At 33.4% G+C, this 17,148-nt stretch overlaps 1 protein-coding gene and 1 non-coding gene across 3 annotated transcripts; both read left to right on the forward strand.

The window, feature by feature from the left end:
- Positions 1 to 688: 688 nt before the first annotated feature.
- Positions 689 to 17,148, forward strand: LOC145754820 (cartilage oligomeric matrix protein-like). 2 transcript variants are annotated; one of them, XM_082570953.1, is made up of 21 exons: positions 689 to 830; positions 1,025 to 1,213; positions 2,256 to 2,373; positions 3,065 to 3,233; positions 3,339 to 3,504; positions 3,862 to 3,963; positions 4,533 to 4,691; positions 4,788 to 4,957; positions 5,763 to 5,837; positions 11,195 to 11,282; positions 11,656 to 11,828; positions 12,486 to 12,629; positions 12,940 to 13,063; positions 13,225 to 13,343; positions 13,642 to 13,764; positions 13,827 to 13,988; positions 14,071 to 14,263; positions 15,003 to 15,199; positions 15,423 to 15,595; positions 15,837 to 15,976; positions 16,748 to 17,148. In XM_082570953.1, the coding sequence occupies exons 1-21, from the start codon at positions 740 to 742 to the stop codon at positions 16,813 to 16,815; spliced, it is 2,943 nt and encodes a 980-aa protein (XP_082427079.1). In that variant the 5' UTR covers positions 689 to 739; the 3' UTR covers positions 16,816 to 17,148. The 2 variants fall into 2 exon arrangements, with proteins under 2 accessions (XP_082427079.1, XP_082427080.1); XM_082570954.1 differs by having other exon boundaries at positions 16,722 to 16,808.
- Trnah-gug (transfer RNA histidin (anticodon GUG)) lies at positions 2,699 to 2,770 on the forward strand. Its single transcript has one exon. It is a non-coding gene; the product is annotated as a tRNA-His (tRNA).

A 17,148-nucleotide genomic window follows, 5' to 3' on the forward strand; every position in this document is an offset into this window, starting at 1 on the left:
TATTCTGCTATTAATTTTTTTATTATCTTAATAAGCAATAGATAACATTGTAATTTCAGTATTATAGGTTATTATTAATAAACAAATCGTTATTTATAACCGTGAACAAAATCTTTGTTAAAACATTTTACCCTTGTTTTGCTGTCAACAAAAAACTTCAATGCATGACTTCATAAGCGTGGGAAAAACTTAGATTTTTGTTGGGTATCGGAAATCGGTGTTATATATATTTAAAAACAAAACTTACAAATATTTGTGCTTGAATAAGTTTGTCTTAGTAACAAGTATTTTGTCTTAGAGGTTGACTTGTCGTTTTAAAAGAATTAAGGTCAAAATGTTGGGGTTTAAAACTAAGTTATTTTTGTTGTGAAAGTGTTAAAAATAATTAATTTAAACAGCGGTTTTCGCGCGAGATATTTTGTTAACATTTGTTGCCACCTCAGGTTTGGTTTAAAACCAATGTTTTGCTTGTTTGAGTTAGTTATATTACAGCTATGTTCTTATGTATATTAAATAGTTTGCGTTTTTTTATGGTCTAGGGAAAATATACTAAACAAGTTTTGGAAATAAATTAAAACGTGTTTTGTTGTAATATATAGTATTAGGCGATAGTTTAGTTAGGTGGTTGGATAATTATATTTATTATAAAGTTAAACTAATATACATTTATGTAGAATAAAAAAAAAAAAAATTTTAGAAACTTTTTGTTGGTTTTTGCGTTTTGTATTAGGGCTGCGCAATGAATTACTGCGCAACTTTGTTGTTGTTGTATTTATGGGTGAGTGACTTTGACATCACAATGTCAATGTCACGTGACATTTCTATACAAGGTATAACTTAAAAAAGTTTAATACAATAATAAAAGTAATTAAAAAACGGATTTTTTTAAATTTATTTTTAGTGCGATTTAAAAACTTTCTTTAATCTATATAAAAAATCTTTATTTTAAATAAAGTATATTTTTTCACAAAGTTTAAATTGTTACAACTTTTATTATCTGAATTTAATATTTAAATATTAACAGAAACAAACTTGTTGAACCAAACAAGACTTGTGCCTGAATTCGTCTCAAAATTCAACAACTCTGCCTCGATTTCCATTCTCCTAAACGTTAAAGTTCCAGCAAAAGCAGTTCCGCTTTCACTTGGGTTATACCAAGATAACCCTCTGGATAAATATTTTGAAGTTACGATCAGTGGCCGAAGAGGAAAAGGTAAGCTTGAGGTTTTGGGTTCGAATCCGAACTAGATTTTTATTTTATTTTTTGGGTTAATAATTTAGGTGTCTGTAACATAAATGTTTTGTCATGCGTCGGTAACTCCAGCAGCTTGGTGTAGTGGTAAGAACACTTGCTACACCGCACATGAGGTCGTGGGTTCGATCCCCACTGATCTCATGCTGTAGCGGCGCCCTTGAGTAAGGCGCTATAAATGGGTCCTGTTGAGCCAGCACTTAATCAGCAGCATATTTATCGGGCAATTATAATCTATAATATCCCAAACTGCCACAGGCAACTTGAGACTGGGTCGGAGTAACTGATGTTACTCTATGTTTAAGTCGCACATTCGAAAAAAAAAACTCCTAACACCTTATAGTCGGTTATCTGTCCTAAGTATACGTAATTGTAAACAGATAACCTTATCATGACTTGTTGCGCAAAACCGATTGTACCTTTGAATGTTGTCTGTGGCGGCTGAATAAGTAGTTCTAACTTGGTTGTGATAAAGTACAGTTGTATTGCTTTATATGCTATTTTCTGGTTCTTATGTTTTGATTGTAGTTAGCGTATGTGTAGTTTTTAATAAGTTGTTGAAGTAATGTACCGCACCCACTTCGTGTATTAATATAGATAACAGGATTGGCTAAATTGGTTTTACGGTGAACCGTTAAAGCAGAGTACCTAGGCTTTTACTAAATTAGGGAGATCGTCTCGTCCTAGTAAACAGTTCAGGGTAAAGGTTAAATACAATTAGAACACTTAATATATCACCACCTAAACGTTAGGTTAAATTACACTAGACGATCAAACTTTTCTTGTAATATATCCAGTTTTTTATTAATGAAAAAAACGCGATTAAAGGTTTTTTAATAGTTTATATATTTTTTTATATGTAAATTTTTGTTTTTTTTCAAAATTTTGTGCATTACATTTTACTTAAAAACTCTTTTTAAATGAGTTTTATTTAAGAATTAGTTATTTTGTTAGCAATTAGAACTATCAATGTAAAATAATTCTGTTTTTTTTCACAATCTAGTCACAATAAAACATCGAAATCAATGGACAAGAAAAAATCTAAATTCGATCGAATTTCGGAATATTTGGATATCGGATAACAAATGGCACACCATATTAATTCACTTCAATATTATATCGTAAGTTGACTTTTTTTATCAGTAATTTAACTAACAAAAAATAAATATAAGAACGAAAATTAAAAAATATTAAAAAAAATACTTTTTTAAATTAATTACCTTAATAATCGCTTAAGTTAATTATATTCTTTATTTTAAATAAAATTCTAAATTTAAGTACTTTAATATTCTATTAAAATATATTATATTATTTATTTAATTAAATTTATTTAGCAAGCTATTTATAATAAAGCGCTTAAGTAAACGGCATTTGTTTGCTCTGTTTTCGAACTAGGTCCCATATTCGCAAGCTAAAATTGCCTGAGCCCGTAGCTCAGCGCGTTAAGCTGTGATCGTATAGTGGTTAGTACCTCACGTTGTGGCCGTGATAACCCAGGTTCGAATCCTGGTCACAGCAGATTTTTTTTTTTTAATTTTTACAAATTTATTTGTTTTTTAAAAGTGAAAAAATGTTTGGTCGTGATTTTGATGCTTTAGGTTCGAATCTTGGCGACGGCAATTTTTCAAACAAAATTTAACGACATTTTTTTAAATTTAAAACATTTTTATAGAATTTACAAATTTATTTGTATTTTAAAAGTGAAATGTTTTTTTGGTTGTGATTTTGATACTTTAGGTTCAATTCCCGGCGACTACAATTCCTAAAAACAATATTTAACGACATTTTTTAAATTTAAACAATTTTTTTTAGAGAAAAACAAGCAAAGGTAATTTTGTTGCTGGACTGCGTAGAAGCGGGACGTCACGAAAAGGTCACGTGGCCACTGGTGACGTCATATAATGTACATAATGACGTCACAAATAAAAAAAAACGATCTACTGTGATTAAATTTGGAAAAAGAGGAATGGAAAATGCAAAAGTAATTTTTTAGTAAAATAATAATTTAAATTTTTTTAATTTTTTGGGTTTAAAAAATAGCTTTAGAATTTGTTCAGGCAAAATTTTAATTTTTTTTTATGTTTAGTCGTATTTTCGACAAGCCTTACTTATTAATGACGTCACAATGGCATCAGTACGTCATAAATACGTGGACGTAGACTGTCAACAAGCGGACAGTGCTGAAGAACCTTCATTGTTGGATTTGGAAAATCATTTTGAGCCAATTTCGCATCTTATTGTACAAATATCTGGTAAGTATTTAAACTTTATGATAACTTTTTAGGTTCTGAGTTCGATTCCTACTGCTTCCATGCTTTAACACGCTTGAGTAATACAAACACAGGCCAAGCTATAATCAATCATCAGCTTAATTATTAAGCAATTATATTTAAAATTATTTAAAAAAACTGTTAAAGTCAACTTGAGACTGGGTCAAGGTAACAAATGTTACAAAGCTGACCTTTCCACTTTGAAAATAAAATAACACGAAAGGCCTTACTGGTCATTTAAAAAAGTTAATTATGTTTTAAAAAATAAACTCACTTTAGAACAATCTTACAAATAATTAAGTATGTATCCTGAACTTGAATTTAATATTACTTTCATAGATCTAACTTCAGCTTTACAAGAAATGCAAAACACGATGAAAAATCAAGTCTACGAGACGAGACAACTACGTCACACGATTCAACGTTGTTCTTTTTGTTCTGGTAAGTTCTTTAACTTTATTCTTTTATTCAAGGTTCATTATAAGTATTATAACTTAAAATGTTAAATATTAATGAAACTTGAGGCCCGTTCACATGGCGTACGCAACGTAACGTAGTGCAAGATTGCGCAACCATTTAAAATGAACAGAGTGGTTCACACGTACGAAAGTTTGCGTAAGTTACGTGAAATTTCGTAAAGTTTTGTAGCCGAAGCGAAATTTACGCAAGATTTCGTAAGCGGTATACTTTTATTAGATATTTTGTATTTGTTAATCCCTAGAACTTGTACAGTTACGTAACGCAACGCAACGTTAGCTTGTCGTGTGAACAGGCCTATATGCTTTTTTAATGCTTTCTACATTATGCTATTATACCAAATGTATTTGGGCAATAGCGTAAAATTTGGGGCATGTTTAACTATCTGTAAACACCGAGCTTAAGTGCGAATAATTTGGCATTGGCGCGGATCGAACCCGAAACCTTTCTAATCCTATTTTAATGTCAAAACCTACACTTCCATACTATACCTTGTTAAACTAAATATTATTATTTTAAATTAATTTAAATAGCGCCACCACCGCTTACCACCTCTTCTACTCCACAAACTCAACCAAATCCACGAATCATTGAACTGACCACGTGTTCAGACGAACCATGTTACCGCGGTGTTACTTGTACGGATATCGATGATGGATTTATCTGTGGACCTTGTCCGCGTGGATATTCAGGTAAAAATAATTCAATTTTAATTTTTTTAACCTAAAAAATGTAATTTTTAATTTTTTTGACAATTTCTAAAATGTTTTTTTTTTTTTGTGACGTAGGCAACGGGACCACGTGCGAGGACATTAATGAGTGTGACGTTATCAAACCTTGTTCGGCCGTGACGTCATGCACTAATACGCAAGGTGGTTTTAAGTGCGGGGAATGTCCGGACTCGTATATTGAGTCATTTGTGGATGTACAAGTAGGACTAAGAACTGTCCAAAAACAAGTAAATATTTAAATATTATTTTTTTTCTATATTTATTTATCTTCGATGTGGAAAGGTTGACTTTACGCTTTAAACATAGAGTAACATCAGTTACTCCGACCCAGTCTCGAGTTGCCTGTGGCAGTTTGGGATAATATAGATTGTAATTGCCCGATAATTATACTGCTGATTAAGTGCTGACTCAGCAGGAGTTCATACCGTTTATAGCACCTTACTTAAGGCCACTACAGCATAATATCAGTAGGGTTAGAACCCGAAACCTTATGTAGTAAAGTTTGAACCACTACACCACGCTACCTGTTCTGTTATTATTAAAATATAATTAAATCAGATTTATATTAACTTATATAGTTGTTATTTGTGTTTTGATCTTAAATTTAAATTTAAATTCAAGTAGAAGTAGTTTAAATACTTAGGTTTCACTTAGATTCTTTTATTGTTATCAATAATGCCGGCAGCGTGGTGTAGTGGTAAGAACACTTGCTACACCACACATGAGGTCGTAGGTTTAATCCCCACTGTTCTCATGCTGTAGCGCCCTTGAGTAAGGCGCTATAAACGGTGTAAACTCCTGCTGAGCCAGCACTTGATCAGCAGTATAATTATCGGGCAATTATAATCTATAATATCCCAAACTGCCACAGGCTACTCGAGACTGGGTCGGAGTAACTGATGTTACTCTATGTTTAAGTCGCGTATTCGACTTTCCCACATCGAGGATAAAGATATATACAAAAAAAAAAGTTAGAAACCAGCTATTTTTAAAATAATTTACAAATTTATTTTTTTATTTAAATTTTTCTAGGTATGCACTGATAGGAACGAATGTCAAGTTAACAACGGAGGTTGTATTAGGAATTCAATTTGCATAAATCTACCGGTGAGTCAGTTTTATGTTATTTAAAGTTAAACAGTAAAAATATTAAGGCATTTTTTCTTTTTTCCGACTCGCTTGTCCAATAAGTGTTTCAAATTTTGATAGCAAAGTCTTAAAATTATTCACTTAAAAAAAATTATAAAACACTTAAATAAGAAAACGAAAACGAAATTCAGAATAAAAAAGACAAATTAGATAGAAACAAAAGCAAAATTCTTGATTATATTTCTTTTCACGATAAAAATATTTATAAAAGTTATTCAGTCTAGTTCTTGGTTCTATTTTCTTTGTTAACAACCACTATTGTCTTGTGATGTCTTAAAACATATACAACCACGTGATATTTGAAAATCGATTTACAGTAATAAAATTTCAATTGTGTTTTGTAACGTCATTGAAGTTTTTGACGTTGTGACGTCACTCCAGTGTGTTCATCTTCTAGAAAATGTGACGTTATTTATTCACTAGGATTGGGGTGAATGATGACTAAGTTTTCTTGTATGGTGGAATAGATGTGTCTTTCTGATGGTAACGGCACCAAATAATCTGGTTCTTGGTTAAAATCCAAATAATCTGGTTCTTGGTTTGGGTTCAAATAATCTGGTTCTTGGTTTGGGTTCAAATAATCTGGTTCTTGGTTTGGGTTCAAATAATCTGGTTCTTGGTTTGGATTTAAGTAATCTGGTTCTTGGTGTATATGAAGTGGTTCCGCTCGATTCTGAGGTTGAACTACCATCTCTGCTGTTTGGTTATTTGTATTTTTTTTTCGCCAAAGTTTAACCGCTAGAACGAGCAAGAGAGCAAGAATAAGAACCACACTAAACACTCCGAATCCTAAAGCAAGGTAGTTGAAGTTTGGGGATTGTACAAAGTTGTCTGTTGATGAAGTTGTTGGTTGAGGAGCCTTATGAGTGATAACGTCAGCTGTAGAAGACGGTAAAGTGGTTTCGTATACATTTGTCGATATTTCAAAGTTTCTGGTAATGTTGGTTATAGGCTTTGTGGATACAGCAGATGGTTTAAAACACACAAACGCTATTGGAGTTGTACTGAAAAAAGGATAAAGACCTTGGTTAGAGCCGGCTGGTATATATATGGTTAAAACTTGGTTCTGAACATTTCTGTTTCTTTTTCCTTTTATGAATTTCTCGTACCACGTGTTGTTATACGGTTCATCACTCCATTGAAATGTCGCACCATAGTCAGAACTTATTAGTCCAATTCGGTAGAAATTACTATAACAACTATCATCATCTTTAGGAGCATTTTCAATGATACTTTCATATACCTCTTCGCTCGGTATATTTGCTACTTGTGACGCTCGACTTTTACAAAATTCTTTTGCTTCAGTATATGAGGTTAAATTTTTATGGTAAATATATTCACCAAAATCTGTATTTCGATAAGTAATACACTGTTCAATATCGCTTTCCATGTTCGTCTATTAATTCTGCGCTATTTCTATTTGCCTGGCTTAGTTATACTGATTTAAATAGAAAAATCAGCAAACTTTTGAGTTAATAAGGAAATGCGTAAAAATATTAAAGAATAGGCTTGAGACAAGAATGAATATGATAACTAAAAGTGTTGGTGACTAATTTTATTGCAGAGTCAAATTTTTCCTTGTCAGTTTTTTTGGTAATGTATTGTATTAACCGGTGACTTAATAAAAGTAATAATAGATTTGGAAACAAGCGCCAGTTCAAAACAAAGATCTTTAAAAAAACTGAATTTTTATTATAAAAACTTGAACAATATAAAAAAAAACAATAAAAACAGAAAACAAAAGCGAAAAACACATCGTTAAAAATTATTGGCCATAATTCTTTTATTCTTTGTACAAGAAATATTTATATATGTTAGTTACACTTTAATTCGTGGTTCTATTTCTTTGTAAACCACCACTATTGTTTTGTGATGTCATAATCTATATACAATAATAAATTTTTAATTGTGTTTTGTGACGTCATTGAAACATTTTAATGTTTTTGACGTTGTGACGTCATTTCAGTGTGCTCATCTTCTAGAAAATGTGACGTTATTTATTCACTAGGATTGGGGTGAATGATGACTAAGTTTTCTTGTATGGTGCAATAGATGTGTCTTTCTGATGGTAACGGCACCAAATAATCTGGTTCTTGGTTAAGATCCAAATAATCTGGTTCTTGTTTTGGGTTCAAATAATCTGGTTCTTGGTTTGGGTTCAAATAATCTGGTTCTTGGTTTGGGTTCAAATAATCTGGTTCTTGTTTTGGGTTCAAATAATCTGGTTCTTGGTTAAGATCCAAATAATCTGGTTCTTGGTTAAGATCCAAATAATCTGGTTCTTGTTTTGGGTTCAAATAATCTGGTTCTTGGTTTGGGTTCAAATAATCTGGTTCTTGGTGTATATAAAGTGGTTCCGCTCGATTCGGAGGTTGAACCACCATCTCTGCTGTTTGGTTATTTGTATTTTTTTTTCGCCAAAGTTTAACCGCTAGAACGAGCAAGAGAGCAAGGATAAGAACCACACTAAACACCCCGAATCCTAAAGCAAGGTAGTTAAAGTTTGGGGCTTGTACAAAGTTGTCTATTGATGAAGTTGTTGCTTGAGGAGCCTTATAAGTGATAACGTCAGCTGTAGAAGACGGTAAAGTGGTTTCGTATACATTTGTCGATATTTCAAAGTTTCTGGTAATGTTGGTTATAGGCTTTGTGGATACAGCAGATGGTTTAAAACACACAAACGCTATTGGAGTTGTACTGAAAAAAGGATAAAGACCTTGGTTAGAGCCGGATGGTATATATATGGTTAAAACTTTGTTCGAACCATTTCTGTTTCTTTCGTCTTTTATTAATTTCTCGTACCACGTATTGTTATATGGTTCATCACTCCATTGAAATGTCGCACCATAGTCAGTACTTATTAGTCCAATTCGGTAGTAATTACCATAACAACTATCACCATCTTTAGGAGCATTTTCAATGATACTTTCATATACCTCTTCGCTCGGTATATTTGCTACTTGTGACGCTCGACTTTTACAAAATTCTTTTGCTTCAGTATATGAGGTTAAATTTTCATGGTAAATATATTCACCAAAATCTGTATTTCGATAAGTAATACACTGTTCAATATCGCTTTCCATGTTCGTCTATTTATTCTGCGCTTTTTTCTATTTGCCTGGCTTAGTTATACTGATTTAAATAGAAAAATCAGCAAACTTTTGAGTTAATAAGGAAATGCGTAAAAATATTAAAGAATAGGCTTGAGACAAGAATGATTATGATAACTAAAAGTGTTGGTGACTAATTTTATTGCAGAGTTAAAATTTTCCTTGTCCGGTTTTTTGATAATGTATTGTATTAACCGGTGACTTAATAAAAGTAATAATAGATTTGGAAACAAACGCTAGCTCAAAACAAAGATTTTTAAAAACACTGAATTTTTATTATAAGAACTTGAACAATATAAAAAAATCAATAAACAGAAAACAAAAGCGAAAAACAGATCGTTAAAAATTCTTGGCTATAATTCTTTTATTCTTTGTACAAGAAATATTTATATATGTTAGTTACACTTTAGTTCGTGGTTCTATTTCTTTGTAAACCACCACTATTGTTTTGTAATGTCATAATCTATATAATCTATATGTCATAATCTATATTTTGTGATGTCATAATCTATATACAATATTAAATTTTTAATTGTGTTTTGTGACGTCATTGAAACATTTTAATGTTTTTGACATTGTGACGTCATTTCAGTGTGCTCATCTTCTAGAAAATGTGACGTTATTTATTCACTAGGATTGGGGTGAATGATGACTAAGTTTTCTTGTATGGTGCAATAGATGTGTCTTTCTGATGGTAACGGCACCAAATAATCTGGTTCTTGGTTAAAATCTAAATTATCTGGTTCTTGGTTTGGGTTCAAATAATCTGGTTCTTGGTTTGGGTTCAAATAATCTGGTTCTTGGTTAAGATCCAAATAATCTGGTTCTTGGTTTGGGTTCAAATAATGTGGTTCTTGGTATATATGAAGTGGTTCTGCTCGATTTGGAGGTTGAACCACCATCTCTGCTGTTTGGTTATTTGTATTTTTTTTTCGCCAAAGTGTAACCGCTAGAACGAGCAAGAGAGCAAGGATAAGAACCACACTAAACACCCCGAATCCTAAAGCAAGGTAGTTGAAGTTTGGGGCTTGTACAAAGTTGTCTGTTGATGAAGTTGTTGCTTGAGGAGCCTTATGAGTGATAACGTCAGCTGTAGAAGACGGTAAAGTGGTTTCGTATACATTTGTCGATATTTTAAAGTTTCTGGTAATGTTGGTTATAGGCTTTGTGGATACAGCAGACGGTTTAAAACACAAAGATGGCAGTGGAGTTGTACTGGAAACATGATGAAGACCTTGGTTCTGAACATTTCTGTTTCTTATTCCTTTTATGAATTTCTCGTACCACGTATTGTTATACGGTTCATCACTCCCTTGAAATGTCGCACCATAGTCAGAACTTATTAGTCCAATTCGGTAGTAAGGGCTGTAACATCTACTACCATTTTGTGGAGCATTTTCAATAATGCTTTCATATACCTCTTCACTCGGTATATTTGCTAATTGCGACGCGCGACTTTTACAAAATTCTTTTGCTTCAGTATATGAGGTTGGAGACTTATGGTAAATATATTCACCAAAATCTGTATTTTGATAAGTAATACACTGTTCAATATCGCTTTCCATGTTCGTCTATTAATTTTGCGCTGTTTCTATTTGCCTGGCTTAGTTATACTGATTTAAATAGAAAAATCAGCAAACTTTTGAGTTAATAAGGATATGCGTAAAAATATTAAAGAATAGGCTTGAGACAAGAATGGATATGATAACTAAAAGTGTTGGTGACTAATTTTATTGCAGAGTCAAATTTTTCCTTGTCAGTTTTTTTGGTAATGTATTGTATTAACCGGTGACTTAATAAGGGTAAAAATAGATTTGAAAACAAACGCCAAACAAAGAAACTATTTTTAAAAACGCTAAATTTTATTATAGAAACTTAACCGGTAGCATTATCACATTTTGTGAACTACTGGACTCTGGTTGAAAGTCCAAATTATGTCAATAAAAATTATGTGTATAAAAATAGTTGGACAATTTTACATATACCATATAAGAATGTTATATGTTTATAAAACTTGATTATTCATACTTCTTGTTCATGTGTATATCATAACGTCATTGAAACTATTGTCATTGTTTTATGACGTAACTATTGTCATTGTTTTGTGCCGTCATCATATACGGTGCCTTTGAATTTTAGGGAATTTTAAATTCTTGAAAATAAAACTTTAATGTTATTTAAATTTATTTTTTATATATATATTAGGGTTCTTTTGCTTGTGGAGATTGTAAGGAAGGGTATGAAGGAAATCAGAAGACTGGGTGCAGAGAAATTCAACCTTGCTTTCATATGGGTAAATATGAGTTAAAATAAACAAAAAAAACTAATTAGTAGTTCAAATATACAATACATTTTGTATACTAGTGCTTTAAAAAGTGCTGATCAAAAAACATAAGGTCCTGGGTTCAATCTCCACTGCTCTCGTGCTGTAGCGCCCTTAACTAAGGTGCTATAAACGGTATAAACTCCTGCTAAGCCAACACTTAATCAGCAGCGTTATTAACAGGCACTTATAATCTATATAATATCCCAAACTGCCCCAAGCAACTTGAGACTTAGTTGGGGTAACTTATGTTACTCTACGTATAGGCAGCAAAGTCGGGCTTTCAGACATATATGTATATTTTGGTCAGATTTTTTTAATAATTAACATTTTTTTATCCAAGAAATAAACCCTTGTGACTTGCACGCAAAGTGCTTGGTGATCAACAAGAACAAGGATTTTGACTGCATTTGTGACCACGGCCACGCCGGGAATGGTTTTATGTGTGGCAATGACACAGACCAAGATAGTTATCCTGATGTTGACCTACCATGCCACGAAAAGACTTGTAAAAAGGTAAATTTATATAAGATTTTATAGTATTACCTAATTCAGGCAAACACTCTGTTACCAACTTAACAACGGCAGCGTAGTGTAGTAGTCAGAACACTTTTTACACTACATTAGGTCCTAGGTTCGATCCCCAGTGATATCATGCTGTGGTGGCCTTGAGTAGAGCGCTGTATACGGTATAAACTATTGCTAAACCAATACTTAAACAGCGGGCCAATTATCAAGCAATTATAATCTATATAAAATCCCAAACTGCTAAAGGCAACTCGAGCCTTGGTCGGAGTAACTGATGTTACTCTATGTTTAGGTTGCGCATTGGACCTTCCCATATTGATAGAAAAGATATGTACAAAAAAACGCGAACAATACGCTATTAACTATTTTATGTGTAAACTGGCATAAAACTGAATATTGTTAACATTAGCATGACTAAAATCCGAACCCTTCTGACCCGTAATTCGATGCCATTTTCACCTTTTGACCATATCACCTTAGGTGAAAGGTTCTATATTTTATCGGGTAGAGTGTGTTGTTGTGACATGTTTAAGCTATTTGTAAACACCAGACTTAAGGGGAAATAGTGTGGCATTAGTGCGGCTCGAACCCGAAAACTTTGCGATTATTTAAACCATACATAATTTAACCTGTTGTCTATATTAGGATAATTGCCCTCTGGTGCCCAACAGCGGTCAGGAAGACTCGGATAACGACGGAGTGGGCGATCAGTGCGACGGAGACGCGGATGGAGACGGAGTGCCGAACAATGAGGATAACTGCGTCCTAATCTCGAATCCTGATCAACAGGTAAGCTTTATTGACGTCATAATCTCTTTCTGGGATCTTGTGTTCTGAATATTATAGAATATAATTGCCTTATAATCATGCTGCTGACTAAGTGTTGGCTCAGCAGAAGTTTATACCGTTTATAGCGCCTTATACTTAAGGGCGCTACAGCATGTAAGCAGTGGGGATTGAAACAAGGATCTTATTCAGTAAATCCAAGAGTCTTGAAGATTATTATATAAAAATAGACCAAAGATTAGAATGCAGTGTTAGCCTCCTTACATCAGAGTAAAGTGACTTAAATCATTAAATTTACCTATTTGATCATCAGAACTCGGACATTGATAGTTTTGGTGATGCTTGTGATAATTGCCCGAACGCCAACAACCCGAAACAACTCGACACCGACAAAAACGGGGAAGGAGACAAATGCGACAACGACATCGACGGTGATGGTGAGTTACGTCATCAATGTATGACGTCATGTGATCTTGAATATTAAGTTTTCTTCTGTAGTAATGCTTCAACGTAATAAGTAACTAAGAGCATTATGACATTTTCACTGTTGCTTATAAAAATATTTATTTGTGACGTAATTATTCATTTTGTGACGTAGGTTTGTCTAATCACGCGGACAACTGTCCTTGTATTCCAAACTACACCCAGGAAGACAACGATCGAGATGGAGTCGGTGATGCATGTGATAATTGTCCATCCGTGTCCAATATTTTACAAGTACTTATATTTATTTATGTATAACCTAAATATAAATTAACATTAGTTACCCTGACCCAGTCTCTAAGATGCTGATTAAGTGTTGGCTCAACAAAAGTTCATTTCGTTTATAACGCCTTACATAACGAAACTACAGCTTAAGAGCAGTGGAAATAAAACCCAGGACCTTATGTAGCACAACATGTCCCCAAATTATTTTTTTAACAATGCAAAAGTTATTTTAACAAGTCACTTAAATTTAAAAAAAACCTAACAATATGTAGACTATATAATTTAATATAACATTATTGTGACACAGACTGACGTGGACAATGACCTTGTTGGTGACGTATGTGATGATGACGCAGACACAGACGGCGATGGGCATCAGAACAACATCGATAACTGTCCCTACGTCATCAATAGTGCTCAGCTCGACACAGTAAGTAAATTAAAGTAAATCAAAGTTGAGGATAAACATTGAGTAATATACCCGGTTACCAGGATAATGACGGGTTAGGAGACGCATGTGATGAAGATGACGACAACGACGGCATTCCTGATTACGGAATAATTACAACTCCCGATAACTGCCGATTAATTTACAACCCGTCTCAAGTTGACTCTGATGAAGATGGAGTAGGGGATGCCTGTGAGAACGACAAAGTAAAAAAAGTTTTAATTTAATTTAGGGTTAGTTTTTTTGTTCTTGAAAATATTAAAATTAAAAAAAATTATCCTTTCACAGGATGGCGATCTTGTGCATGACTGGCGCGATTCTTGTCCTGAAAACGCGGAGGTGACGTCAACCGACTTCCGCACTTACCAGAGCGTGACCCTTGACCCTCAGGGTGACTCTCAAATTGACCCCAACTGGGTAGTGTTGAACCGAGGAAGGGAAATTGTGCAAACGCAGAATAGTGATCCGGGGTTGGCAATCGGTAAGTTTAAAACTATTTTAATACACGAGATATTGTTCACCAGTGTAAAGACGTAATAATTTTAATTATATATTATCAAATTTGGTATTAAAACGGTTCAAAAGGTGTGAAAGGGCTGAAGTCGATCTACGTATACACTATGTGCTTCTAACTTTTAAAAAATTAATTAAAGGTAGCTTGCAACACTAACTTCTTATATTTAGCAAATTTGGAATAGAACGTAAATTGTTTTTCTATTTTTTGACATATTTTTATTCATTTGTAATATTAGTAACCACGTAGCGAAAAGTTCAGGGTATCTAGCACCCTCAAACACTAGTTGTTCTTAGCTTATTTGATAAAAAATTGATTGCTTATCTATTTTTTCGTTTTTATATATTTATATTAATAGTAACACTAATATTGTAACGATTTTGCCTGATATTCCTTTGTAGAGTAAGCCGTATTTATATTTCTAGTCTATTGCTGCGTAAAATTACAAACAACCGTCCACAAACTCGTAACACGAATACTATCTCAATACATTACAATTAAACGGTTAAACCAACAAGTCACGTGATACAGAACACGTGATAATGATAAGGCGTACAGACGAGACTCCAGGTGCAAACACGTGACAAAGAATAGATAAGACTTAAAGAGTAAACAAGAAAATAGCGTATTTGTTACAATATAAAGCAAATATGCCTTAATAATGGGCTGTTAATAACGTCTATAAATACTTAATTTTCACGTTAAGGTTACGACTCATTTGACGGGGTTGATTTCAGCGGAACTTTCTTTGTTAATACCGAAGCTGATGATGATTATGCTGGGTTCATATTTAGTTACCAGAACAGCGCCAAGTTCTACCTTGTTACTTGGAAACAAATGGGACAAACCTATTGGAAGTCGACGCCGTTTAGAGCAGTGGCAAAAGCAGGGTTGCAACTAAAGGTGCGCTTATATCTTGCTATAAAGTAGATCAATTATACTGTGGTATATATATGCAGAATAATCACTAAAAGTACTAAAATTTCACTTCACATTCGTATTGCGTTTAATTTTATCATTCCGCTACAGATGTATTTTTGGCTTTTATTTATTCTATAATGTAGACATTTGAAAGCCTATTCTAAACATTACAACTCTTTTTAAAATCTTCCAATTTGTCCACTAGGTGGTTGACTCCGAGCTAGGTCCGGGAGAACGTATGAGGAATTCATTATGGCATTCCCACGACACCAACGGCGAAGTTAGAGTGTTGTGGAGTGACCCATTACAGCAAGGTTGGAAGGATAAAACCTCGTATAGATGGGAGTTACAACACAGACCAAGGGTTGGATATATAAGGTCGTTATTTTGCATACATAAAGCTAACAACAAAGCTTTGCTATAGGCTTTAGTTTAAGACCTTAATTCTTTAGAGGTTGAATTGGTTATTGATAAAAGTTTACTTTTTTGGTACTTCGTTATCTAGCAAGTTAGCCACTGTTTTGCAGTAATGTTACTTGAAATATAGAAGCTACATGTATAGATTGTTACACGATTTACTTGTTATAGATAATTTATAAAATAATATTTCCTTGTGTAGATTGAAGTTTTTTGACCAAAGCACCTTATTGGCTGATACTGGGGTTATATTAGATAACTCGATCAGAGGTGGAAGATTAGGAGTTTTTTGTTTTAGTCAAGAAAATGTTATTTGGTCGAACTTAAAGTATAACTGTAATGGTAAGTAACTGAGCATTTTTTTGTATGTATTTTTATCCTAGATGCGGCAAGGTCAATTGCGCGACCTAAACATAGAGTAACATCAGTTACTCCAACCCAGTCTTCAGTTGCCTTTTGCAGTTTGGGATATTATTGATTATTATTGCCTAATAAATATAAGCTGTTGATTAAGTGCTGGCTTACCGTTTATAGTGCCCTACTTAAAGGCGCTACAGAATAAGATCACTGGGGTCGAAACAAAGACCTCATGTAGTGTAGGAAGTGTTCTGACCACTACACCACGCTGGCAGATTTAAGTTTTAATTTATTCACTTAAACAGTTGTAAAACTTTTGGCAGTTGTAAAAACTTTTAGAACACACTTAAATAAACTTTTTCTGGCAGCGTGGTGTAGTGGTAAAAACACTTGTTACACCAGACATGAGGTCGTGGGTTCAATCCCCACTGATCACATGCTGTAGCGCCCTTGAGTAAGGCGCTATAAACGGAATGAACTCCTGCTGAGCCAGCACTTAATCAGCAGCATAATTATTGGGCAATTATAATCTATAATATCCCAAACTGCCACAGGCAACTCGAGAATGGGTCGGAATGATATTACTCTATGTTTTAGTCGCTGTTGTTACTCTATGTTTAAGTCGCTGATGTTACTCTATGTTTAAGTCGCGCATTCGACTTTTCCGCATCGAGGATAAAGATATATACAAAAAAAAACTTGGTATAATAATGACTTTGGGCCTGTTTAGTTAAACTTGTTTACTTTATGTTTTAGATACTTTGCCAAATGGTGTATCTGACGAAGGGTATTCATATAGTGGCCAAAACTATAATATCTCTTAAAATATATCAAGTGCTAATGAATGGTTGCGATTTTATACGATTTTTATTAAAAAGTTAAAATGAAAAAAAAATATAAATAGTTCGTAAGAATGCCAGACACTTCGGCCCCCGGACACCTCGGCCAAGACACTTCGGCCCGAATTACAGCGAAAATTTTATTTTTGCGTATTTATATACAGTTGTTTATACAGTATTTAAGCATTAAATTAATAAAAAAACTAAAAAAAATTAATATTCTAACTATTTTACCTATTGTACTTTTTTGTAAATTTCATTTTGAATATCGGTAAAATATGGTTTTGCGTTTAAGGTATACGCGGGCTTAACGCTGCA

The sequence above is a fragment of the Corella eumyota genome, chromosome 6 (assembly GCF_963082875.1).
Source record: "Corella eumyota chromosome 6, kaCorEumy4.1, whole genome shotgun sequence".
NCBI lineage: Eukaryota > Metazoa > Chordata > Ascidiacea > Phlebobranchia > Corellidae > Corella > Corella eumyota.

Excerpts from the sequence above, each read along its gene's own strand:
- LOC145754820 (XM_082570953.1), top strand. The coding sequence starts at position 740 with ATGAATTACTGCGCAACTTTGTTGTTGTTGTATTTATGGGTGAGTGAC. Across the intron at positions 831-1,024 it reads ACGTGACATTTCTATACAAG|AAACAAACTTGTTGAACCAA; the intron begins GTATAACTTAAA and ends AAATATTAACAG. Across the intron at positions 14,264-15,002 it reads TGATCCGGGGTTGGCAATCG|GTTACGACTCATTTGACGGG; the intron begins GTAAGTTTAAAA and ends TTTCACGTTAAG.